This window comes from Opisthocomus hoazin, chromosome 5 (genome assembly GCF_030867145.1).
Source record: "Opisthocomus hoazin isolate bOpiHoa1 chromosome 5, bOpiHoa1.hap1, whole genome shotgun sequence".
NCBI lineage: Eukaryota > Metazoa > Chordata > Aves > Opisthocomiformes > Opisthocomidae > Opisthocomus > Opisthocomus hoazin.
In genome coordinates, this window is record NC_134418.1 from 27,018,331 (window position 1) to 27,042,465 (window position 24,135).

At 42.6% G+C, this 24,135-nt stretch overlaps 1 protein-coding gene across 3 annotated transcripts in view; it reads left to right on the forward strand.

Annotated features, from left to right (window-relative positions):
- The first annotated feature begins 8,185 nt into the window (after nt 1-8,185).
- Nucleotides 8,186-24,135, forward strand: part of FAM114A1 (family with sequence similarity 114 member A1) — a 39,410-nt gene continuing 23,460 nt past the window's right edge. For 2 of the 3 annotated variants that reach the window (XM_075420700.1, XM_075420702.1), the window contains exons 1-3: nt 8,186-8,241; nt 10,658-11,007; nt 13,291-13,375. In XM_075420700.1, the coding sequence (XP_075276815.1) occupies nt 10,666-11,007; nt 13,291-13,375 (427 nt within the window). In that variant the 5' untranslated portion in view covers nt 8,186-8,241; nt 10,658-10,665. Of the gene's footprint in view, nt 8,242-9,065; nt 9,105-10,657; nt 11,008-13,290; nt 13,376-24,135 lie in introns of all 3 variants that reach the window. The other variant, XM_075420701.1, reaches the window with a different exon arrangement.

Consider the following 24,135-nt stretch of genomic DNA (forward strand, 5'->3'; position numbering starts at 1 on the left):
AGATGTTCTGGAGCTTCACCCTTTTCCAGTGCAGTCTGGATTAGTCCATGGCAAATGGTGGGACTGTGTTTCCACCCCTGGAGCAGTCAATTCCAGGTATACTGGATGCCCTGCCAGGTGAAAGCAAACTGTGGCCTGCACTCTGCTGCCAAAGGGATGGAGAAGAATGCATTAGCGATGTCAATCGTAGCGTGCCACTTGGCTGCCTTTGACTCCAGCTGATACTGAAGTTCTAACATGTCTGGCATGGCAGCACTCAGCGGTGGTGTGACTTCATTCAGGCCACGGTAGTCTATTGTCAGTCTGCACTCTCCAGTAGATTTTCTCACTGGCCATATGGGACTATTAAAGGGTGAGCGAGTTTTGCTGATCACTCCTTGACTCTCCAGCTGGCGGATCAGCTGATGAATGGGAAGAAGGGAGTCTCGGTTGGTACGATATTGTCGCTGGTGCACCATTGTGGTTGCGATTGGCACCTGTTGTTCTTCCACCCTCAGCAACCTCACAACGGAAGGATCCTCCGAGAGACCAGGCAAAATGGACAGCTGTTTAATTTCTTCCGTCTCCACAGCAGCTATGCCAAAAGCCCACCGATACCCCTTTGGGTCCTTGAAATAGCCTCTCCTAAGATAGTCTATCCCAAGGATGCACGGAGCCTCGGGGCCAGTTACAATGGGGTGCTTCTGCCAGTCCTGCCCAGTGAGGCTCACTTCAGCCTCCAGTACACTCAGCTCTTGGGACCCCCCTGTCACTCCCGAAATGCAAATGGACTCTGACCCTTTGAAATCTGATGGCATTAAAGTACACTGTGCACCAGTGTCCACTAGAGCTTTATACTCTTGTGGATCTGACGTGCCAGGCCACCGAATCCACACCGTCCAATAAACACGGTTGTCCCTTTCCTCCACCTGGCTGGAGGCAGGGCCCCTCTAATCATGGTCAGAGAATTTGCTGCTCACCTGCTGTAAAAATGACTTGGAGGTCCCCTCCAGAGGATCGGAATCAAGATCAAACTGTCTACCTGGTCTGGAGAGCTGGGTGCTGGAAACTGGAGCAGATTTCCTAACAGAATCCCCTTTGGTGATTGTTTTACCTCGCAACTCACGCACTCGTGCCTCTAGACTTGAGGTGGGTTTTCCATCCCACTTCCTCATGTCCTTTCCGTGGTCACACAGGTAGAACCACAGGGTGTCCCGTGGTGTGTAGCCTCTGTATTCCTTCTCCTGAGCAGAGAAACGCTTGCACCTAATAGCTGAGACACTGGCCTGTACAGGTGGGGAGTAGGACATATTCTTTTCTAGTCGCTTGACCAGTTTCTCCACGGCTGAGACAAGGGAGGAAGAGAGACTTTCCTCATATTGCCGGAGTCTGACAGCCACCTCATCCACTGTTGGTGCCTCTTTACCTTTCCAGTCTGCTATTGCCAGTGAGTTGGCATATGAGGATGGTGCGCTCCACACAAACTTCCTCCACATGCATTGTGAGCACTGGAGTTCATCTGGGTCTGTGGGTAACTGGTCATCGTCTGTGTCACAGTAAACCAGCTCCCGCACAGCCAATTCCCTCAAGTACTGAATATCCCTTTCCATATTGGTCCACTTACCAGGGTAGCATACAAAATCCTCACTGAAGGGGTACCTCTCCCTCATGCCTGACAGAAGTCTCCTCCAGAGGCTGAGGACTTGTTCCTTTTTCCCAATGGCCTTGTCAATGCCCCCATCCCTGGCCAGGGATCCCAGCTGCTTGGCTTCCTTGCCCTCTAACTCCAAGCTGCTGGCCCCGTTATCCCAGCACTGCAGCAGCCAGGTGGCAATGCGCTCGCCAGGGTGGCGGCTGAAGTCTTTCCACATGTCTCACAGCTCGCTCAGGGACAGGGACCGGGTGATGACCTCTGTCTCTATCTCCCGTGATGACCCTGGCTCATTGTCATCCCTCCCGGAGCGATCTGCTCTCTTTGCGTCTTTCTTTAGTTTTACAGGGGTGACTGCTACCGGCACAGGTTGGTCATTGGGCTCAGCCGTGATGCCTGCAGCTGGAACTGGGGCTGCAGCAACTGCTGTGCCTGCTGGGGAAACCGAGGCAGACCCTGCAGCTGTGGCAGCGGCGGTGCCGGTCGGGGGGGCTGTGACTGCCTGCTGGGCTGGAGGGGCTGCAGGGCCGGCTAGGGGGCAGCGCCAGTGCCTGCCGCTTCATTTCCCCCCCTTCCCCTTTAGGGCACTGAATCAGGCTGAACAGGGCTCGGTAGGCGTGGGCCAGACCCCAGCACATTGTGGTGATCTGTGTCTCTCTGGAGTTCCCAGGGTGGCAGCACACTTTTTGCAGATATTTTACCAAATTGTCCGGATTCTGTATTTGTTCAGGCGTGAGTTTAAAACACACCGCAGGTGCCCACTGGTCTAGACACCTGCCCATGCTGTCCCACACACCCAGCCACTCACAGCTATCCGGCCCCGGGGCAGGTCTCTGCACGATGTTCTTAACGACTTGTTTAGCCCTAAACAAAACTTGAAACCCATTCAGGAGGCAAGACAATAGAAACCTGCTGGCCTGGGCATCCCACGGGTACTCGAAATTCTCAAAAGCTGTTAGGACCAGCCTGAAGGAGAGAGGGGGGGACGAAAGAGTGGGGGAAGGTATCCCCTCCGGTTTTCCCCACAGACTGGGTTTGATTATTAACAAATTCTAAGACATAGGATCCGAGGTATGGAAATGACCGCAGTGCCGCATGCAAATACAAGCCTAATTTCATGCACAGTGATGTTATCATGTCATAAGTCAATATCGTACAGTACAGTAAAATCATAATCCTGATCCTTTTTCCCGCGATGATAAACAGCACGACAACGAACACATAAAGCAAGTACGGATTTAAATACCAGAGCCATCTGATCAAAGTCAGAAACATTTTTACCAGCGACTGTTTAACTAACACAGTAAACGCGTATGATAAATTTTAACAAAATGTAAGAGAGCTGTTTTAACACCAGCTGCTCAGCCCTGCCATTATCCCCACCCCACGACTGGGTGCCAAATTAATGTTTTGGTTTCAGCTGCCGCCGGCAACAAAAGCGCCACGCGGCCGCCCCTCCCCCCGCCGGGGTGCGGAGGAGAATGGAAAGAAACAGGCAGAAACTGGTGGGTCGGGATAAGGGCAGTTTAACAGAACAGCAAACAAAGGGAAGAGGAACAACAACGATACAGAAAAAAGGGGTTACACAGAACAAACCCGCAGAACAGAGCCCGCAGAACAGAACCGCTCTCTCGGACCCAACCGCCACTGAGCCCTCCCGAGCCGCGAGTGAGTTCCCACCGCGCTGCCCCCCCCACCGGAAACCAGCATGACGGCACATGGTATGGAATACCCTGCTCTGTCTGGCCAGGTTGGGGTTGGGTCAGCCCACCCGGCTGTGCCCCTTCCTGGATTCTGGTGAAAATTAACCTTGTCCTGGCCGAACCCAGGACAAAGATTTACACATATAGAAATGTTAACCGTTTCACAGATTTCTGAAATCTTTTTGTTTCCTTGGAACATTCTTCCCCTCTTCCTCCCATTACTTTTAAATTGCAGTTGTTGTCTGAAGTATTCCATAGCATTTATACACGACTGCACTGGTTTTCAAAATTCCCTTGATACTGAAATGGCTAAATTCTTAGTTTATATTTCTAGTGACTCTACAATGATTTCTAGTGACTTTACAATGAGACACTAATAGCTGTCACTTGTTGGACTAAAGCTGCAACCTTGAGGACTACATCCTCTGTACCATTAACCATTTCACAAACTTTCTTGGAATGACATTACTGGGTCTAAAATGTACATTATCCTTGATCTAACACAACCTATATTATGAATTCTCAACAGTACAACAAAACCCAGTACATTGAGTTCTTCTTTTGTACAGAATGCATGAAACTAAGCTTGGAAATAATCTAGAAATAGTGGGGCAATATGGCAAAACTTTTCCAGCCTTTTTCCAGATATTCATTTGGAAAAATTATACACAGTTTTACCATCATCACCCTCAAAAGGCACTTGGGCATGTGCAGAGAACTAAGCATAATCAGCATCCTCTATCCTGTTTTGCCAATTGTTTGGGCAACTCTACTAATGTGTATATAATCAAACAAAATATGTAGCTTCAAGAGAAATCTGAAAAATAAGTCTATCTTCAAATCATTATTTCTTCTTAGCACCAAATTTCAGCAATATCTAAGGACTAGGTGAAAGAAGGATAGCATTCTTCCACATGTGCTATGTTTTTTTTTTCTCATTCTTATATCCTGGCATTTAGTCAAATTATTTATGAGTACTTTCAAACTTTCTTTAGAATATCCCATGAAGCAACAAAATTAACAACTGTTATAGCACATGACCCGTGATTCAGGGGCTAACATTGGAGAAATTATCCTCTATAGTCATATTCCTTTTAATTCAGAAGCATCCGCAAGTCTTCAAACTTGACAAAAAAACATTATCAAGATATAAGCAGAGAAGAAATCCAGCAGGGTAAGCAAACCAAGATCATAGCGAGAAACTGTCCTGTTGTTTAAAAAGTGAGAGAACAGATGAAACTTGAGGTTTTAAGAGTTTTTCCAGTATAAATTTGGTATAAACTGACTAAACTTTCATATAAGAACTGTACAGAATGCACTGAGATATGATGGTTTAAAATTAAGGCATGCACTTCGCCAGTTGTCAGCATAATATAAAACTGAAATGTTAAAAATATGTCTTTCATATGGATGAAACATATCGTCAAGTTAGACCCATTCCTGAACCGTAGAAAAACTATTTCCATTAAATCACTGTGACCCCCTTAACTATGGGTGCAGTGTTGATACAAAGAGACTGCTATTTGGCCAGCTTCTTTGGATACATTTACTGAACATAAGCAAGTTTTCTCTCATTTCTTACCCATACATTTGAAAGTACATCATACACTTGCTAATAACCCTCTATGGAAAACATGGCTCATTTTCAAATAAGATGCAGAATACAAAACAGTTTTAGCTAACTAGCAACCACATAAAATCAGTAAAATGAAAAGTTTCTCACCAGAAGTCCCTGCTCTCCGAAAGAGCAGAAAATGTACTCAGGAACAGACAAAAAGAAAACTTCCTGTAACTCAATCCTACTGTGTAGCAATACTTAGGAACGCCCAAACTTTTTACATAAATATTTGTGCCATCTACTGACAGCTTATGAAACGGCATTTGCTTTCCACCAGATGTATTTTCCACATACATTACTGTAATTTCCCCATTATTTATTATTGAACTGTGTGTTTTCATGCTTTGCAATAGATTAAGCGGGGGGGTGGGGAAAGTCTCTTTACCAACTTTTTGTCTTCGTCAAATTAATATGAAAATAAGTATTTCTTTTGAGCAAGTTTTTCACTGAAATTCACTTTCCTCTCTGAAATTCATAATGATCTAAGTCCATATGCATTATTCTGATTATTTTTTTTCCATTTAACTATAGTAATTTAGTTGTCAAGTTCTTATCAAGGGCGGTTTATAAACGTACTGTTTGTCTTGTTTTAATTTCCATTTAATGGGAATGGAAAAATAATCCCTCTCTCCTGCTCCAGCAGTGTTATGATTACGTTAAACAGTGGAGCTGCCACACTACAACCCACCTTTCTGGCTTAGCATTCCATAAGACATTCATGACTTAACATCTGAATGATTCAGGAAGCAGAGGAAATAATCTTTAAAATTACTTTTTCACTTTAAGGCTTATTCCATACACCATATTTCATTTCTCAGCTTGAAGTGAAAAGAGGTCCTCCAAAAAAAGGGAAGGGAAAGATAGGACAGGTAGTATGTGACATAATATGGACAATTCATATTCTCTGCTGTTATGCCAATGAGCCTTATGGTGGTACTCCATGATTCTATGATTCTTTCTCCATTTCTGTCAATACAGACAAGAGTATTCATACCTGGTTTCCAAATGACACCTTATAATGTTGTTGCATACAAACCTCACCATCGTCTGCCCTTAGCTGGAATGATTTTGCTGTCTGTCCCTAGGATGAGACAAAATCCAAAGGTAAGACCTTGCTTCTGCCAAACATTCATTCCTCTTCTGGAGTGTAATAGTTTAACTGCTTGAATATAACCTACCTATTACTCTAATGAATACAGAACCAGACACGTGTTTGGTTAACATGTAACAACTACTGTAAATTACAGACTCTTACTCAAGAGCATCTCTTCAATTAAGCGACAGTATGAGCTGGCCACTAGTATAGTTTGAGTTCTTCGGTTCTGCCTACATACTATAAAGACAGATAAAGCATATGTTAAATGGCAAAATAAGCATATTACTATTAATTGCATGCCACTAGCCCTCATATTTAACACTCAGATTTACTAGGGCAATCACTGGAAGAAGATCAACATACTCTTCAAATGTTACACATACTTTTGTGTTCTGTTAAATGTAGCCAAATGTAGTTATTTCTAGCATCTTTTCTTTATATTTATCTATTTATTAAATGGCAAGTATCTTTTCCGAAACCTATTGGATAATGACAACGCTCAGCTTATGAGTAATAACAAACTTCAGTGAAAGCTGAGATGAGTAGAAGCATTCAATCCCTATTGCTCACTTACTCCAAAACCATTTGCAATATTACCATAATGAGAAAATATAAGTGAAGTTAATTACTGAAAAGTGAAAGAAAATTAGAAAATGCAAGTGCTAAATTCAAGAAAGTAATTTAGGGACTTGGGAAACGAATACATCCTTCTATCCCAATAGGCAGACATACACATTTACACACTTACAATGTTAATTTCATCCTGAAGTAATAACTTTATACTACAATATAGACTACTATTGTCTTACAGTTCTAAAACATGCATGGCCTTATACAGAATCGGTGAAACTGACAGTGTAAGATCCACTTTACAGTCAAAATTACCACCCATCACAGGGAAAAACAATCTCCAACTACTGAGCTTCATGTATCGTAATTCCTCCGAAGGCACTACCCTTACTACTCCACAAGCTCCACCAAAAAGCAGAGGCAAATCCTTAGGGCCACTCTAGATTTCATTTTCAATAAATACATCTAAACATTCATAAACTAACCTGAAAGATGCTAGAACTACCAGCGTGCTCTGATACTCACATTCTCATTGAAACACCTTCGCAACAAACTTCTTATTTAGTGATACAAACATTTGCTCTGTTACCACCTACCTTAATGGGAAACCTCAGAGACTTTTGCTTGATGAGCGTATAAGTCACAGCGTGATCTATATTTGTGAAACACGCTTCTAGGAACTGGGGCGTTGTTTTGTGACCTCTTATAGCAGCTCTCCTCAGTGATTCACCACGTCTTATTTTGCTTCTGTGGCAACAGTGAGCATTTCTTCGGCAAAGGAAGACCAGTGATACAAAGGACCAGAGGATGAGTGGTGAAACTGCCTTTTGTTGCGGTAAAAGGGCATGCTTCACCTCAGAATGAAATGGCGAAAAGAGGAAAGGCTATGAGGAATTAGACAGAAACAAGAACCACGGCTGTTGGGCAAGAGCCTGCAATCCCCTTGTTGAACCAAGCACTTCTTGCGTGGCTGCGGGCGCCCAGTGCTGACACCAGCTTACTGGAAACGCGCGCACGCACCTCCCAGTCTCCTTCAGCGGCATTTCCTGTAAACACTGACATAACGAAGGCGCAAAGTGGCATCTGAAAAGCCAAACAGCCGTTGTTTAACTCTGCAGCCACCCACGTCAGCAGGTGGTTAGCCGCGGCTCGCTTTGAGGAAGGATTAAACTTTCTATTAAAGAGAAAAAAAAGTAATTTGACACCCTGCTCAGTAACTAGACTCATTTCTAGTTAAAACGCCTCAGTATGAACGTTATCACGTCAGCGTTGTCAAATTTCCCCCTCTTTGCCTCCTCAACGAGGAGGGCGCCGAGCGGGGCCCCAGACAACCGGCGACTGTGAGGGGCGATAATGGCGGCCGGAGCGGCTCTCGGCGGCGGGTCAGAGCTGCCGTCCCGGCTCGGCGGCGGCGCCGAGCAACCCCTTCGCAACAGGCGGCCGCCTCAGAGAGACGGAGGGAGAGCGAGGGAAGAAGAGCCAGCCCTCCCTCCTCCCTACGGCCCGGCCGGCCCGCGGCTGCCCGGACTCCGCCGCCGCCTCCTCCTCCCCCCCTCCCGCTGCTGCCGACGTGGCGGGGCGGGGAAGGAGCAGGGGGCGCGCCGGCGGAGAGGACTGCTGAGCGGTAAGGAGCAGAGCGGTTTCTTCTTTTTCTCCCGCTTTTGAAACTGGCCGCGGGCTCCTCAGTAATAACTCTGCCCCAGAGGGGATTTCGAAATTGAAAAAAAAGAAAAAAAAAAAAAGGACGAAGGGGGAAGCTGTGGCCTCTGCGGGTTTGAGGGAGCGGCGCTCCGGCTGCTGCTGCTTCGCCGCGGGGGCGGGTGGCGGCGGCAGCGCGGGGCGCCCGAGGGGCTTCGCCTCAGCACGGCGAGCTGAGGCGAAGCCCCTCGGGCGCGCCGACAGCGGGCGTCGAGCGAAAGGGGAGCGCGGTGCCGCCGGTCATAAAAGTCGACCCGCCGGCGGCTGGGCTTGGCTTTCGAGGCGGGGTTCAACTCCTGAGGTGGCGGGTGCCACCGAGACGCGGCGGGAGCTGCCGCCACCGTCGGCCCGTGAGGGGCGGCCGGTCCGGAGCTGGACTTGGCGTCTCCCTCATGAGCTCTCCCGGGAGAGTGGTTCCCTTCGGAATGACACGGGTGACAGCTCGGATGGCGCCGTCGCCCAGGGTCAGGCAGGGCTCGTGGTGTCAGACGGACGCGGCTTTGCTCCCCTGAGGAAGGGTTTAGCAGCCAGACTGCAGGGACCTTGGCCCGAGTGGTCCCCAGAGGTGACCCAGTCCTGCGAAAATTCACGTGCGCGGCTCTGTGCGCATGATCCTTCGCAAACTGCGCGGGTGTTGGGCGTTTTCCCATTCGGATCTAATCCCCGTGCAAAATTACGGTGCACGTATGTACGGATTTCACAGGTTTTAGTAGAGAATCCTCATATCTGATGGTGAAATTTGGTTTACAGGTGCAAAAATGTTCTTTAGGTGATGCTGCCCATCCCACAGTGAGTATTGTTTAAACAGTGGCAATATTTACCTACGCTAGTTCATTTTATAGTATTTGCTATTTTTGTAATGGAAAACTGCAAGTCCTTGTGGTTAATGCAAAGATTGTGACTTGTAAATGTGAGTTTTATAAAGCTAATTAAGTTACAGTGTAAACTAAAGTAATATAAGTGACACTAAGTGCTTATTTGTTAATGTTTCTCATTCACTGATCCCAAATGCTGTTCTTGGAACTGTTCAAACAGCTGATCTACATTGGAGTTAGATAAACAGGCTGCTAAAGCCACAGATGTACATGATTCTATAGAGTTTAATAAAATACACTAATTTAAATACATGTTTCTGAGGCAGATTTCTCCTAAATCCCTGTTACATTTTGCTTTTTGCCTTTCGCCGCCCCCCATTCTTCAGTCTCTTTTAGCACCTCACTCCTTCCTAACAGATGCAAAGCTTTGAACCATATTTAATTAATATGGGAGTGAATGAAAAGACAACATCTTCAGAGAGAACTGCATGAGTTTATTTTATGCCATGCAACTCAGCATATAGTCAGGACCTTGCAACGACAACTCTGTCAAGGGTTGTCTTCCGAGTACAGTGCCAGGCATGCCGTTGTTGCCAACAAGTAAGTGGTAGTAATCACTGTACAGTAGTCCTTTTGGACTCTGCCAGTGCCGCTCCTTAATCAGCTGCAGAGCTTCCTCAATGGCCATCTTTCCCTTCCTGGATCCTCAGCCTGATGACTGCACAGTGGTGTAAAATTCTTAGAAAAATAAAGTTACTTTGGAAGATAAGGACTAAATAAGAGAAAACTGGTTTGTGACATATAAAAAAAAAATCAATAACTGTATCTCATGCAAGCTTACCGTAGCTTCAAAACAGAAGTTTAATCACACAGCTGGAGTTTTAGAAGCAGGTGAGAAGCGTTGCACTCCCCAAACAGTAAGCCTTTGAGACAAGCGATGCAGAAACGGTGTGAGCAATAAATGCTTCCTGTCTATGAAATGGCTGCAGGGACCATGGCCTGTCATGTTCTCAAATTATACCCGTTCTTCAGCACATAAATATCACCACAGTTTTAGTCACACTATGCTTGTCCTCCTCTCCATCAGTCAGCAGGCTGTAGGAACCTGTGTATGTGGAACCGATGAGAACAAGAGCAAGAGCTGCTTGGCTGTTACAGCTCAGATTATCCTGTGCTCCAGTGGTCTTTCATACACATCTAATAGGGAACATAGGAATTGACCATGTGGAAGCTCTTATATTTGACTTCTCCAGACAAATGAACATCCTTTCTCCCTCACCAAACCGTATTTTGGAAAACAGCAATGCTGCTCTTCCTACTTGAGTGAGATCCTGCAAGGTGAATAGAGTATTCAGAGTATCACCGTGATGTCAGTGCCAGGATGATGCTTGCACCAAGGGGCTCCATGCTCCAGGAAGCCTTACATCAACGCTGTGTTGTTTTTCAACAATAGCTTACAGTAAACACTGCATATTTTATAGCCATTCAAATGGAACCTACAAGGCTTAATTTATTTTCTATATTCAGAACTGAAAATGTCTGAAGACATATGTGATGGCATCCCATCTGAAGAAAAACCTGAAGTAATGGAAATGCCCAGCAATGAAGTATTGCCGTGTGAGTCAGTACCACACCTCATGGAAGCTGAGGTCTTGCCTGAGTCTTCACCAGATGAACATGGACAGGCCACTCAGAGTGCCAGGAGTGGGCAGGAACGAGGCTTATTTACTAATGAAAACCCTTTCACTGAAAAAATAGTTGAAAGTCTGCCTTCCAGTGGGGAGGTGACTGAAGACATGCCCACTGAGTGCAATGAGACCGTAAGCCTTGATGCAGAACCTGAATCTGAAGAAACACTGCATGAACAGAGCAGTTCAGTAAGTAATCTTTCTTTTCCATAAAAGCCCTCCCCTCCCTGCTTTGTAAGGACACAATTTTGTACAATGTGCATGCTGTTTTTCACAAAAGCTTTGGGAGTTATATACAGAGAACCTGCATGGGAATAAAATAAGTTAGATTTAACACCAAGCTTTTGGAAACTAGGAACAGTTGCATTTCTCTTTGCCAGTATGATATTAATTTGGTCTTTTAGCCTGGTTGCATTAAAACTATACCAGAGCCCAAATCTTACTAGGAATCTAGTCCATTTTGTATAGATATAGTACTCCTGTGATTTTGTTATCTGACTTTCTGTACAGATCTGCTTCATTTAGTTCACAGAATGAACCTAGAATCGTAGAATCAGTAAGGTTGGAAAAGACCTCTAAGATCATCAAGTCCAACCGTCAACCCAACACTACCATGCCTGCTAAACCATGTCTGAAGTGTCATATCCACACATTTTCTGAACACCTCCAGGGATGGTGACTCCACCACCTCCCTGGGCAGCCTGTTCCAATGCCTGACCGCTCTTTCAGTAAAGAAATTTTTCCTAATATCCAATCTGAACGTCCCCGTGACCAGCTTGAGGCCATTTCCTCTCATCCTATTGCTAGTTAGTTGGGAGAAGCAGAGGATGGAATTTGAGCTGCATATGCAGCACTGAATCTTGTACTTGTGAATTTTCAAGTCATTGGCTTTACAAAAACAGTGTATGTTTCAGAAGGCTCAGTGAAACGGTTTTTGATTTGTGGCCTTTGAGAGTCCTGTGAGTGAGTAGTTATTAAAAGAAAACTAAGAAAAACAAGGCTTTTTTACAGTCTACACAAGTCCAAATTCTGTACATGTGACATAGCTGAAGGTGTTCTCATCTCCACTGAAAAATATTCAGACATCCACAAGTGAGAGGGACCTGCCTCGAAGAGGTAACAGGGGATCTGTACACTGCACAATGCAGAGCTGTCTTGGGATACTTCAGTTTGGGGGTTTGAGTTGATTGTGTAGGGATGATATGTTTCTGGAGACTTTCTTGAGACAACAGTTTCTTAATATAACTTAAATATGGAATACTGATAATCCCTGAATACCACACATTAATGTAACACCTGGCTGTGTTTTTATTGAACTCCGTTGTTAGGAGTTCCTGTGCACATCTCCTGGATTACACCCCTAAAGAGACTCCAGCAGAGAAGCCTCTAACTCTGGCTTCTGGTAGAACTCAGGAAGGAGATGGGCTCCTGCTTCTCCCTAATAATAGCCCTAATAAATTTGTGTGGCTTTGTAGCATCGGGTGCCTGAAGAAATATTAGGACATCTGTAAAGACATCTCTGGAGTTTCAGGCGCTTTCAGGAGTAAGTGATCTGAACTAAGCTTCCCATTCTGCTTTCTTGTGCACAGAAGCTTGAACTCCACATAATGCCCAGTCTAGCACTGGCTCTAAGTGTTTAGGATCCCATTAAGAATCTGGTGTACTTCTAGGAGTGAAAAGACCTTTAAAAATCCAGCCTTAGTGACCAAACTGTGAACGCAAAGGCAATATAAATCAGTCATTATAATAAAACTAGAGAAGGGCATGTCTGCCTGGGGATACTATATGTGAAATAAGTTTTGGTTTGGTATGACACCAAATTCTTAACCAGTTCTCCATGTGGATGCTCTTATTTCACTTTGAAGCTGTAGTCATGTGTTCACTGCACAGATGTGTGCACTGGTATTAGCACCTTCCCAACCAGAGTTACAATTCTTCAGTGAGAAGTTATGCTCTGCTGTAGGGCCTCCACAACCCATTATGGGGCCTCTCAGTTGAAGTTTGAATTAGCATATCTGACTTTGTATTGAAACAGCCAAATAATCAGTTTCACAGACATCGGAGTGAGGTTGATGACCTTGGTTTCCTCCCGGAGGAAGAAAGGGTGAGGTGAGAACCATAACAACCCTGCAGTGCCGTAAGAATGACACCTACCATGCAAGGACTGCCTTGTACAAAAGCTTGAGCCCCTGTCAGAGGAGCTGGTGGAAGGCTATTGTCAGTCATCATTCTGGGCTATTTCTCCATGTGTTCTGTCTCTTGAGAATCATTCTTCAGAAGGCATCACTGTGATTAGGGAAGCCAAGTGTTGTATTACAAAGTGCCTTTTTTCAGATTGGATACTCTTGTAAGCAATGGCACAGCCATTTCTGCTGCTGTCATAATTTATTAAATGCCAGACTTCTTTGTGTTTCCTCCTGCCTTTGGAAAACTGTAATTTTGGACAGTGGAGTAATATTTTTGTTCTTACAGGCCACAGACTCATCTAAAGCAAGTAGATGGGGAGCTTGGGGTACCTGGGGAAAGTCTCTTCTGTCATCAGCTTCTGCCACAGTGGGTAAGTGTTAAATCAGTAAAGTGTGTGGAAATAAGTTGTAATTTTAATGTGTCATTAGACATGTTAATGTTGTCTCTTAAAGATTCATAGACATTTTGTCCTGATATGCTTGGCAATCACGATTGTTTTTTTAATAGATGAAAGGACCTTCCTAAGCTGTCAAAGCACATAAATATTCGTTCTGGTCAGATTATGGACAACGTACTAGACTTGTTTGTAAAGTTAGGGAATTACCTTATTGTGGCTTCTTCACAGAAAGGATACATAATCTGATAAGATTGCTATCAGCCAAATGCTTATGGGTTTTGAAGTCAGAGCACTCCAGCCCAGATTCATGCACGTGTGTTTGTGGTTTATACACCATGACTTCTGTCTGTACAATATGAATTCACTTCTCGTAAATCATTCCAGCTTTCACTGATGCCCAGTGAAATTAAGGTATCACACCAGACTTCAGAGTAGAACAGCATATTGAAACATGGACCCTATGCTCCCTCTCACTATACTCTAATTTCTGATAGTATGTCAGTACAACATGTCCTTGTGACGACTTTAGGTAAACTTAATCGTTATAGATTGAAACCTCTCACAGACAAAAAGCAAAGTATGCAAATACCTAGTCACCAGTGGGACACTGTTTCTTGCAAAACAGCTATTCAGCTGGTAACTAGTCAGTTCTCATAAAGGATCCACAAAACACCTTCACAAGATGAACCCAGGAGTTCCAATTAATTGCTAGTTACTAAAAAGACCAGATTCAACACACATGCTGGTTTTATGATCTCATACAAGGCTAAATAATTCTCCTCCTTATCCTCTGTGTTCCATGGGCAATAAATTATTTCTGTCTGTCTGTTTCTCAGAGGAGGGAACTTCCCATATCTTCTCTTTTTTTCAGTAACACCCACACCCAAGGGTTCATAACTACCTTTTCTTTCAGACAGTCCAACCAATTAACATATCTAATTAAACTCAGAATGGGTTTCCTAGATGTCTTTAAATTGACGTAAGTGAAGGTTGCTGCTGAAAGGAGCAGACCTGCCGTGTCCCAGCAATGTATTTCTTCCTTCTCACACGCTGACGGTAGCCTTCATGTAGTGATGTGGGGGGCTGTTTTATGGGACTGATTTTGAAAAGTACCAATGAAGTAAGAGCTGGATCTTCAGCTGGATCAATTTGTAAATTCCCTAGTCTGTCTCACCATTTGATCACCCACATGCTGCTGAATGGGAAATGATGGGAACACACAGAACATGTCAGTGTCGATCAGGGCAGCTTAAGTAGCTGTGGAACTGTGTTAGTGTTCTCAACTGGTATTTAACCTTAAAGTTTAGCTCTTCTCTTGCAGACTTGATGAAGGGCCTCTGTGTCAAAAGCTTTTCCCATTTTTTTCCCAACACTATTGATAGGTCTAATTGAGGGTACTGCTAAAGCACAGACTTCCATGAGCCTTGCCTGTCTTACATTCTCAGACCATCATAACAACAGCAGGCTGAAAAGAATTTGCTTAGCATAAATAACTACAATTTAGGTGCATAAAAGTAATTTTAATGTTGATCAGTTGAAACTGTAACACTGATGAATTATTCACTTATTTTTATAGTTGCAGCGATGAATTTCTTGGAACAGAGATCTTTCACGTCATTCATTTTTTGCCTTTGAGATAGTCATATTTATATTCTGTTTAGCTTTGCAATAAGTAGTGTTCTATCAAATGTACATTCTAATACTGTTTGTGAGCAACAAGATTATTTGTTACCGAGCCATTCCTGTTCTTGTAGGCTTGCAGTGGCAATCTCACTCACAGTCTTATGTTGCTTAGAGGTCTTGGCCTCACTGAGCGATCAGTTTAGTGTCACAAAGTGTATGCATTTTCTGTGGGGCAGCGTGGCCATAGGTATTTTCTTGCCCAGCAGATGTGAGCTTGCCTGAAAATGGTGAATGCTGTTGGAAAAAGTTAGGGAGGCAAACAAGAATGTGTGCTGTATCCCTTCTTAGTAAACAAGACATCTCTTTCTACAGCTCTCTTGCTTTTGGCTACAAAACCTGCTGCCAGCATTGTATCTCTGTGGATTTCCATGGACTTTTTAATGATGCGATGTCATTTTTATATAGGCTGTATAACACCTTAGTTCATATACATTAAAATTCATCCTTAATTGATACTGGCTTCTTAACATACCATCTGACTGTATCAGCATCACGGCTATCTTCACAGAGTGTAAGTGTGCAAACAAGTTTGCTGTCTAGGCAGCCTGACTTGGTAAGGTTGTGTGATGACTATCATCACGTATATATATTTTCAGAATTATTATTATTTAAAAACGAACACAGTTGGAACAGGTCAAGTTGCCTAGGCAAAGGAGCATCCACGTGCAGAAAAGGAAAAGTTTAAAATAATTTTAATTTTTAATTTTACATGAGAGTAGTTGCACTACGTCACATACGCCCATCTACTGTCTAGTTTCTGGCAGTGACTAAGAGCAACTGTGAAAGAGCCTAAAACCAGATGTACGTAAAGCAGCACTTCCTCTGTTTTGTCTTCCCGTTTCCTGGAATCTACAGCTTAGATTTCCTGACCCTGGGGTCAGAGTAGGGTTGAGTTCCCATATTACTGTCTAATAATTTTGGATCTAAATTTTCTCTATTAATTTATTAAATAAAACAGACTTTGAATTAAGCAGAAATCAAATGTACATTCTTCCATCCCATAGTCAGATATTTCCTCTGGGGTTTTTTTCCTTATATGGCATCATGAGTGTGTTGTTGGATCCTAAATCTTCAGGACAACATTTAAATTTATTTTCTGTGACAGTATAACTTGGGATGCTAAACCAAATGTTATAATATAGTTCACTGAACCCAAGGTAACTTGGAAGACCGCATAGATGATCTTGAATTTGTTCAGGAGATCAATGCAGCAGATAATAGTTTATATTCCTCATATAGAGGGCTTATTTCCTAGTTGCTTGTTATGGAAACTCATGCTTGATCCTGTGAAGTGCTTAGTGTCTGTCACTGTCATAGACGGGATGTGGGACTGCATATACCATATATCTGGCTCAGTAGGATAATTCCTAGCAAGAGACAGAGAGAAAAAAAAGTTAAAGCTATTGGGAATTTCTATAAGCTTTCTTCTTTTTATTAAATATTTATTATTCACCTTCAAGTTGCTCCATTTAGTACCTGAGCAGTTCAACCAACACTTCATCTCCTATTCTACATCAGAAAATAGGTTTGCCATGATCCAGTCCATTTTAATCTTCAGTGTAGCAAATGATTGAAGTAAAGCTGCGCTCTTGGAACGAGACTTATCAGAAACACCTTTGGTATGTGATTTTTCTGTTGCTCTGTCGTTGTCTTTGTAAAATACAGCTGCTTGTCTGATTAAGTGTGACAAATATTTACTATTCCTTATATTTTTCTTCAAAATTGTATCTGTAAAAATAGCAGAAACAGGTTGAGGTGGATTAGGTAACGTATTAAAGGCCTAACCAAATACATTCAGCTTTAAAAAAATAGTATCATAGAACAGCCCAAGTTGGAAGGAACGTTGAAAGATCAGCTAGTCCAGTGAATGATTGTTCTTACTGTAAAAAAAATTGTTCTTATATTCCTTTCTCTTTAAGACTGAGCTGAAGTGGTCATTCCAAGGGTCTCAGTCTCATTGTCCTTCAAACCCTGATTTAGAGCTCCCAAACAGATTAGCATTTTAAGCATTTTTACTGCATGGCTATAATTTATCACAGCTGGCTGAAGTTTCTAATAATAAGGTAGTTTCCGTATAATTTGTATCTTATCTCTCTTTCACTAACTGTGCACATATAGCTAGTGATTGTTTTGGCAATGGTTTTGTATTCTAAAGAAAAAATCTGTTGCCTTTGAACTGATTTAAACATTATTTGGATCAAAGTCCCTGCCACAAGGCAGATGTGATACTCGACACTCGATACACGACAGAATCTGTAATGCGTTTGGATTAGTAGCAGCCACTGCCTGAACCATGCGTAGTGTCTGCCACTAGATGTCACACTAAGAAAGTTATTGAATCTGCCTCATTAATGAGGTGAAGAGTTTTCTTTTATTTTTAAAAGGTGGAAGAGGTTTGGTTTCCCCCCTCGTGGAATCACAGTGGAGTAGATCCACTGAAATAGTTGCTGGGATGATGAGATGGGAGTAGGAGGCTCACTCTGATCTGGAGACACAACTTGTACTTATTGTCACCGTTTTACCCTCTTTATTTAAATTGTATTTTTTAGCAAATCAGTGATTTGAACCATCCAGTGTTTTAGTAACAATGTTGATAAAACTCTGCTCTAACAGTGGGCTACCATGGCAGCTAAGCCAATCTAATGGCTAGCAGCCACTGAAATGTGCCGTCCCGCACCTCTCTTTTCCTTGCGTGTTTCTTCCTGTGCCAGCACTCATGCTACTCTGAGCTCCCGTTAATCCAGTTCAGGAAGCTAAACTGACATAAGAATAACTCTAGAGGAAAGAAAAATCTGTTTTGTGGCTCTTCAGTTCCTTGAACCAACTCACTGGGCTAAGTGTCAGGGCAAGCAGTAGGGACAAATACGGAACATGGAAGGAGCAGAACCTGCCATGCCAGTGCCAAGAAGCCATAAAGTCAGCTCAGTTGTAACAGCAAACCTTCTATCCGAAGTGCTTAAGTGAGGCAAAATATATTCTCGGTCTGTACTTGAACCATGTCACTTCCGTTTTTAAAAACCGCTTGTATACTTGAAAGCTCACCTGTTTGGGTTTCTTTCCAACTAAGCTATCTGCTATCTTAATGAAAGTTACTACTTTCTACAAGCCTTGCCCTTGATATGCTGTATTGCATATGCTGTATTCATATGCAGCTGTAAGCTGCGTTTCCAAGCAAAGTCTGTTCTCTGTCATGCTGAATGCATGTGCTTCCCTCCAGGTAAGTTTGAGATTTTTTACCTCTAGTGCCATTAGTAAGACTAACATCTGTCAATACCTCTTACACAATAAAAATAATTTTCAAAAAACCCCAGCTATTTAATTTACATGGTCTCTGAAATTCGTACTATAAGGCTGCTTAATGCACCTCTTTCATGCATTGCTTGTAATTAATATTCTGCTATCTTGATTATTTTGTGCTTGTGTATATTCCTCATCTAGTTCTTCCCCTAGCAGAATGGCACATGGAAATACCAGACAGCCATAGTTCTCCCTGCTATACTGAAAACCTTTTCTTATCACTCAGTATGTGAGAATGAAATGCCACTTGTGATGTCACTGTGTTGATGAGCTTGGATATTATGACACATGGGTGTGTGTAATAATCTGCGCTGCATAGCTTAAGTTGAAGTCTGTGTGGAATGGAAATGCAATGCTTCAGATAATGTGAAACTAAAGTATTGAAATGACATGAATATCTTTTCCATTCTCTACGGATATTATTCCCCTCTTGAGAAATAAAGAATGACATTAAAAAAAACCCAAGGCTGGATGTTATGCTTATACCTTATGTAGTCATAACAAGGACAGTTAATCTCTTCAGAAGCCTTTTTTTTTTTTTTTTAACTGCATAAATTCAGCTGATTAAGGGAAAACTATTTTGTGCCTGAAATCAAATGGTGGTCACAAATGTTTTGCAAATAACACATTACGGCTGCTGTAGCAGCAGCCCCCTTTTTCACAGTTCCTCCTTTTTAAGAATATTGAATGCAAGTATTAGATGGGAGGAATTGTGGACAGGCTTTTGGGGTCGGCAGTCACGTTTTCTTGCTTTATATCTCTTAAGATGAGCTTATGATCTGGAAGACGTTGAGAGCCAATAATATGTTGTAGCAGCTGTTACACCTGTTGCTGTTATTAAAACCTTTTCACAGAATCACAGAATGTTAGGGGTTGGAAGGGACCTCTGTGGGTCATCTAGTCCAACCCTCCTGCCGAAGCAGGGTCACCTACAGCAGGCTGCACAGGACCTTGTCCAGGTGGGTCTTGAATATCTCCAGAGAAGGAGACTCCACAACCTCCCTGGGCAGCCTGTTCCAGTGCTCCATCACCCTCAGAGTGAAGAAGTTCTTCCTCATGTTCAGACAGAACTTCCTGTGCTTCAGTTTGTGCCTGTTGCCCCTTGTCCTGTCACTGGGCACCACTGAAAAGAATCTGGCCCCATCCTCTTGACACCCACCCTTCAGATATTTGTAAGCATTTATAAGGTCCCCTCTCAGCCTTCTCCAGACTGAACAAGCCCAGCTCCCTCCGCCTTTCCTCACAGGAGAAGTGCTCCAGTCCCCTCATCATCCTCGTAGCCCTCCACTGGACTGTTACCATTGCAATAAGGAGATCTGAAATTAGTCTCATTTACTAGCTTAATTGGAGTTATTCTTGGTTTACAGACTGGATAGCATAGGTATTATCAGAATCTAGCTTGTGTTTTTGTTTTAACTACAAGGAAAAGAATTTTTCTAAATCCTTGAGAGGAAAGGAGTGCACGTAGGATAGCCTCAAAGAGGGCACAATGGTGTCCCACTTTTTTAGTGTACAAAACCAGAACACAGCTGGCTTTTCCACATACCTATACTTCATAGGAGTGATTCCTACCCCAGCCATCTTCAGGTTCCTCAGTTTGTCAGTCAGTGTCAGATGCTAATTTAAGGCCTTTAGCTTGAACGAGATGAAGCTTCATTCATCTCACTAGACTGAATGCTGACCCATTGTTCATCAGAAATGTCTCCATGGTGTAACACAGTTGACAAAGACTGTGTGGTAGCCAGGGACAAAATGTCAAACTCTTCCTCCCTGTCTGTACCACTGAAGCAGGGCATACAGTTACCTTGGGAGTACTAGATTGACAAGGGATGGCGATTCCTGCAGAGGATGGTTTTAGTTTCAGACACGCCAAACTGCCCTCCGGAGCTGTCTGTTGGTCTCTTTCAGCTCTTGCAGGGAAACCAAAGCTACTCAGCTGTGGGGTGGAAGATATGAGAGTCTAAAGTGAAGTGGGATGTATCTGACTAAAGTGTTTGTGAGTGCTGTAGTCTGGCCTTGGGCAGATCAGGCAAACTCAAAGGCAGGCCACATTTTTAGGCACTGCTTTCAAAACCTGCCTTTTCAAATTAAAGATTCCATCTAGCAAGATGAATAACAGTATTTTGCTGAAATAATTACCAGCCAACAGACAGAAAAGAAATCATGTAGGCAAGAAAAACAAAGGCAGCAGCACAGGTAAAAAAGCATGCTTCTGCAAAAAGCCAGCAGTGAACAATACTCATTGCATAGCTTTTCTGTCTCTGCTGTTAGAGATGAGTAAATGGAGGCGTCTGAGGCGTTCCCAAGTTTACAATGTCAGCTCATTTGTGTTACCACACCCGCTGTAACAAAACCAGCACACCTTTATCTCTAAAATGTAGGCTTATCTCTAGTAACCTCTCTTATTTCTGTGCCTTTTGAAATTACAAATAATCGTTTTCGTTCCCAAAGCAACGTGCTCTTCTGCCGTGTTTGTGCATGTATGTGTATCTAACAGCGCTGACTTATTTCAGCTGTGGTCTTCTGATCTCTCTGGTTTTGTTGCTGTAGTCAAACATATATCCCATACGGTTTAGTTCAGCAAAACCGCTCCTAGCTGACCTGAAATGTTTTCTTACCATTCTAATGCATGTAACCACAGCCCTGAAAAGGCTACCTCTTACAAGTCTGTTAATATCAGTACAGCAACTGTGTGCCTTTTCTTGGAGATATAAGCTTGTCTGCAAAACTATGAGAACCAGATTAAGGAATGTAAAAAAAAAAATCAAACGTTTAGATACAGAAAAAACCCTGGAAAATTAATCTGAAAATCTGTAACTCTTTCATGAACCATTAAAAGGAAGTTTTTGGTTAATGTTAATAGTTGTATTTTTATATGATTACAGGACAATCATATTTTGTTGTCAAATCAAGTCCTTCAGAAAAATCATGTAAATGGGAATAATAGAACTCTTTTTCTCCTTTAAAAAGTTCTGAGCAGGAGAAATGGAAAGAAATGTGACATGGAGTATCTTATTACATTAATTTAAGAGCACAATTAATAGTTTGAGTTCCAGGAATTTGGAGAGTAAGTAAATGACTCTATAATCTATTCATGCTAATATTTTCATTGAACCAATTAAAATGTGGCAAAGATTGGGATTAGACAAAGCAGGACACTGCTCTCCAGTATCTGCATTGGAACGGATTGTGCAAAAGGCAGGAAGTTACCCAGCAATGACTGAAGTCGCTGTGGTGCATAACCTAGTGTGTCCTGTACAGTTGGACGTACTGCTACATTTTGTAAGACGTGAGATAAAATAGACAAAGGTCATATTTTCTTTAGACAGGTAAAAGCATTTACCTGCCTAGTCTCTCTGTTTCAGTGTAAAACATCAGGACTCCGTGCAGCTTACGCTGCCATATGGAAAATTACTTGTTTCTGCTTGTCTGTTCCTTAGGGGGCATCGTTTCTTTGTGTTTACCTGTAGATACTCCAGTTTTCTTGTATGTGATCTTTTGATAGTGCTGCTTCACATATGTTTTCTAGAGTATATTTATTATTGAATTCAGAGAGCACCTGACGTGCAACCCATCTGGAAATCTTAGAATCATAAATCTAAGCTTTCCTTCTTCCTACTCCATTTCAAATGGGTTTGCTGCATCTTTCTTTAATCAGACGTTCAAAAGCGTATTTGTATGACTGCACACACATGTATGTGTATATGTATATTGATACTGTAAGTCGGCAAAAACAAAGACTCTCTAAAACTCGTCTGGGAATTTTAGAAAGCAAGCATTCTTTGTTACAGCGCCAGATGCAGAGGGGTGTTTCCTCCTAGCGTGCACACCACGTATCGAAGCAGGCATTCCTTTATTCAGTTTCTCATCAAAGAAGTTTCAGCCCGTGGGGCAGTCGCACGCAGCCAACCGGTTACATCATTCACGTAACACTAGGTCAGCATTTTCACACTGCGCGTGTTCAGTGAGTAGGGGTCTGGGGGTCCTTCCCCCAGGGGGTAGGATTTTTAGTACTATAATGTATTATAATGAAGGATAGGTTACTTTTGGACACTACTTTTCAGCCAGAACCGGCCAAAACTAGCCAAGCGCTAACAAGCAGTCTTCTCAGTGTGTTCTTACCTCCTTCAAGGACAGCTCCCTTGGTTTAAAGGCTCCTTTTATTCATCTTCTTGGCCGCTTGAAGGCAAAGGTTTCGAACACATTCCTAAATCTTATCCTAAATAAGCAACAGAGTCCTGCTGTTCTAACTATACTAAGGCCTTTATGGTAACAATATGTATATGTATATTCAGAAAACTACAGAGCACTGGCAAATGACAGGCTATTTTGCTGTAGTTAATATATACTCAGAAAAGATGCTTTGAACTTTTCTAGCAGAACAAACACACAATTGTGGGAAAGTGTGGACAACATTTAATGGATTGTTGTGCTTGACTTCATGCCTTGGATGTCTAGGTATCCACCTGAGCATCTGTATTAATGGCTTTTCTGAAATTATTTATCTATTTACAGTTCAATTTAAGGTAACAAAGCAAAGTAGTATTAAATTATAATTAATACTTCTCATAAGTAGTTAGATTGTTGAAGCACTCTGTATTATCCTACTGCTAGAAGTGATCAGCTTTACATGAGATGCAGTAACAGTGTACTGTGCAAGAGAAAATAAAATACTGTCACTGAAGCCATTTCATTTTGTGTTGGAAAAAAATATTGCTCGCCTGGTTGGTTGTTTGCTTACTGTGTCTCAGCTGATGTGCAGAAACTTCAGCTGAGGAAGATGTGCTAGCTGGATCATTTGTATTGAGAGAAGTGTATCACGAACATACTTATGGATATATCCAGAAGTAGAATAGCCAGACAATTTGAGGGTAGCCTTTTTTAAAGGCAGCGTTTTTAAGCTACAGCTGGTGCAGATTAGGAAGCTACTGCCTCCTTCCACTGACTACCAGGCAACCCCACCCTATCCTACAGCGGCATGTTACCAGTCCATGTGATCTGCCAGGGTAAATGAACTCTGTGTAGAAAAGCAGCAAAGCAATCCCGTTCTGTCAGAATTATTCAGATAAAAATACTAATAACATATATTCTTTACATTAAACTAGACCATTTTAATAGAACAGAGAGTCAGGGAGTCTCTACCTACATGTCAGGTAAAGGTGGTAAAATCTCCATAGGAGATCAGCTACCACTGGAACAATAATTCTCTCTGTGTCATCTGACACCAACAGACTTTGCAAAGTATATTTTAACAGCAGCTTTGAGGCGAGACACTTCAGAGTTTGACTTCAACTGAGCGGCTGAGGAGCTTAAATCCTGAAATAACTTTGGGGACCTGGGTCAGTATTGCTAAAATACTTACCTAACAGAGCACCTATGCAGCAGACTGAAGAACAGATTCCTTACCTCAGCCCTGTAGTCACCCACAGTCCATTCATTGTGGGTGAATTGTTCTAGACTTCTGCATACTAGATGAGGCCAAACCCTATGGCATTAGGAGGACCATCAGTTTCTGTTTAAACTGATAATAGAATATTTAGTATTTTGAAAAGCAGGTAACTAAACTTATGTGTGCTGCTGAAACAAGTTTTACATTTCAGATCCAGTGTCATATATATTATATTTCAGCTTTATCATTTCTAGTCAGTTTATATACTGGATATAGTAGAACAAGTGAATTATTTACCTAAAAAAACCTAAGCAATTGAGGTAAGTTTAATAGTTATTCTGATTGTCATTGTTCATGGAGTATA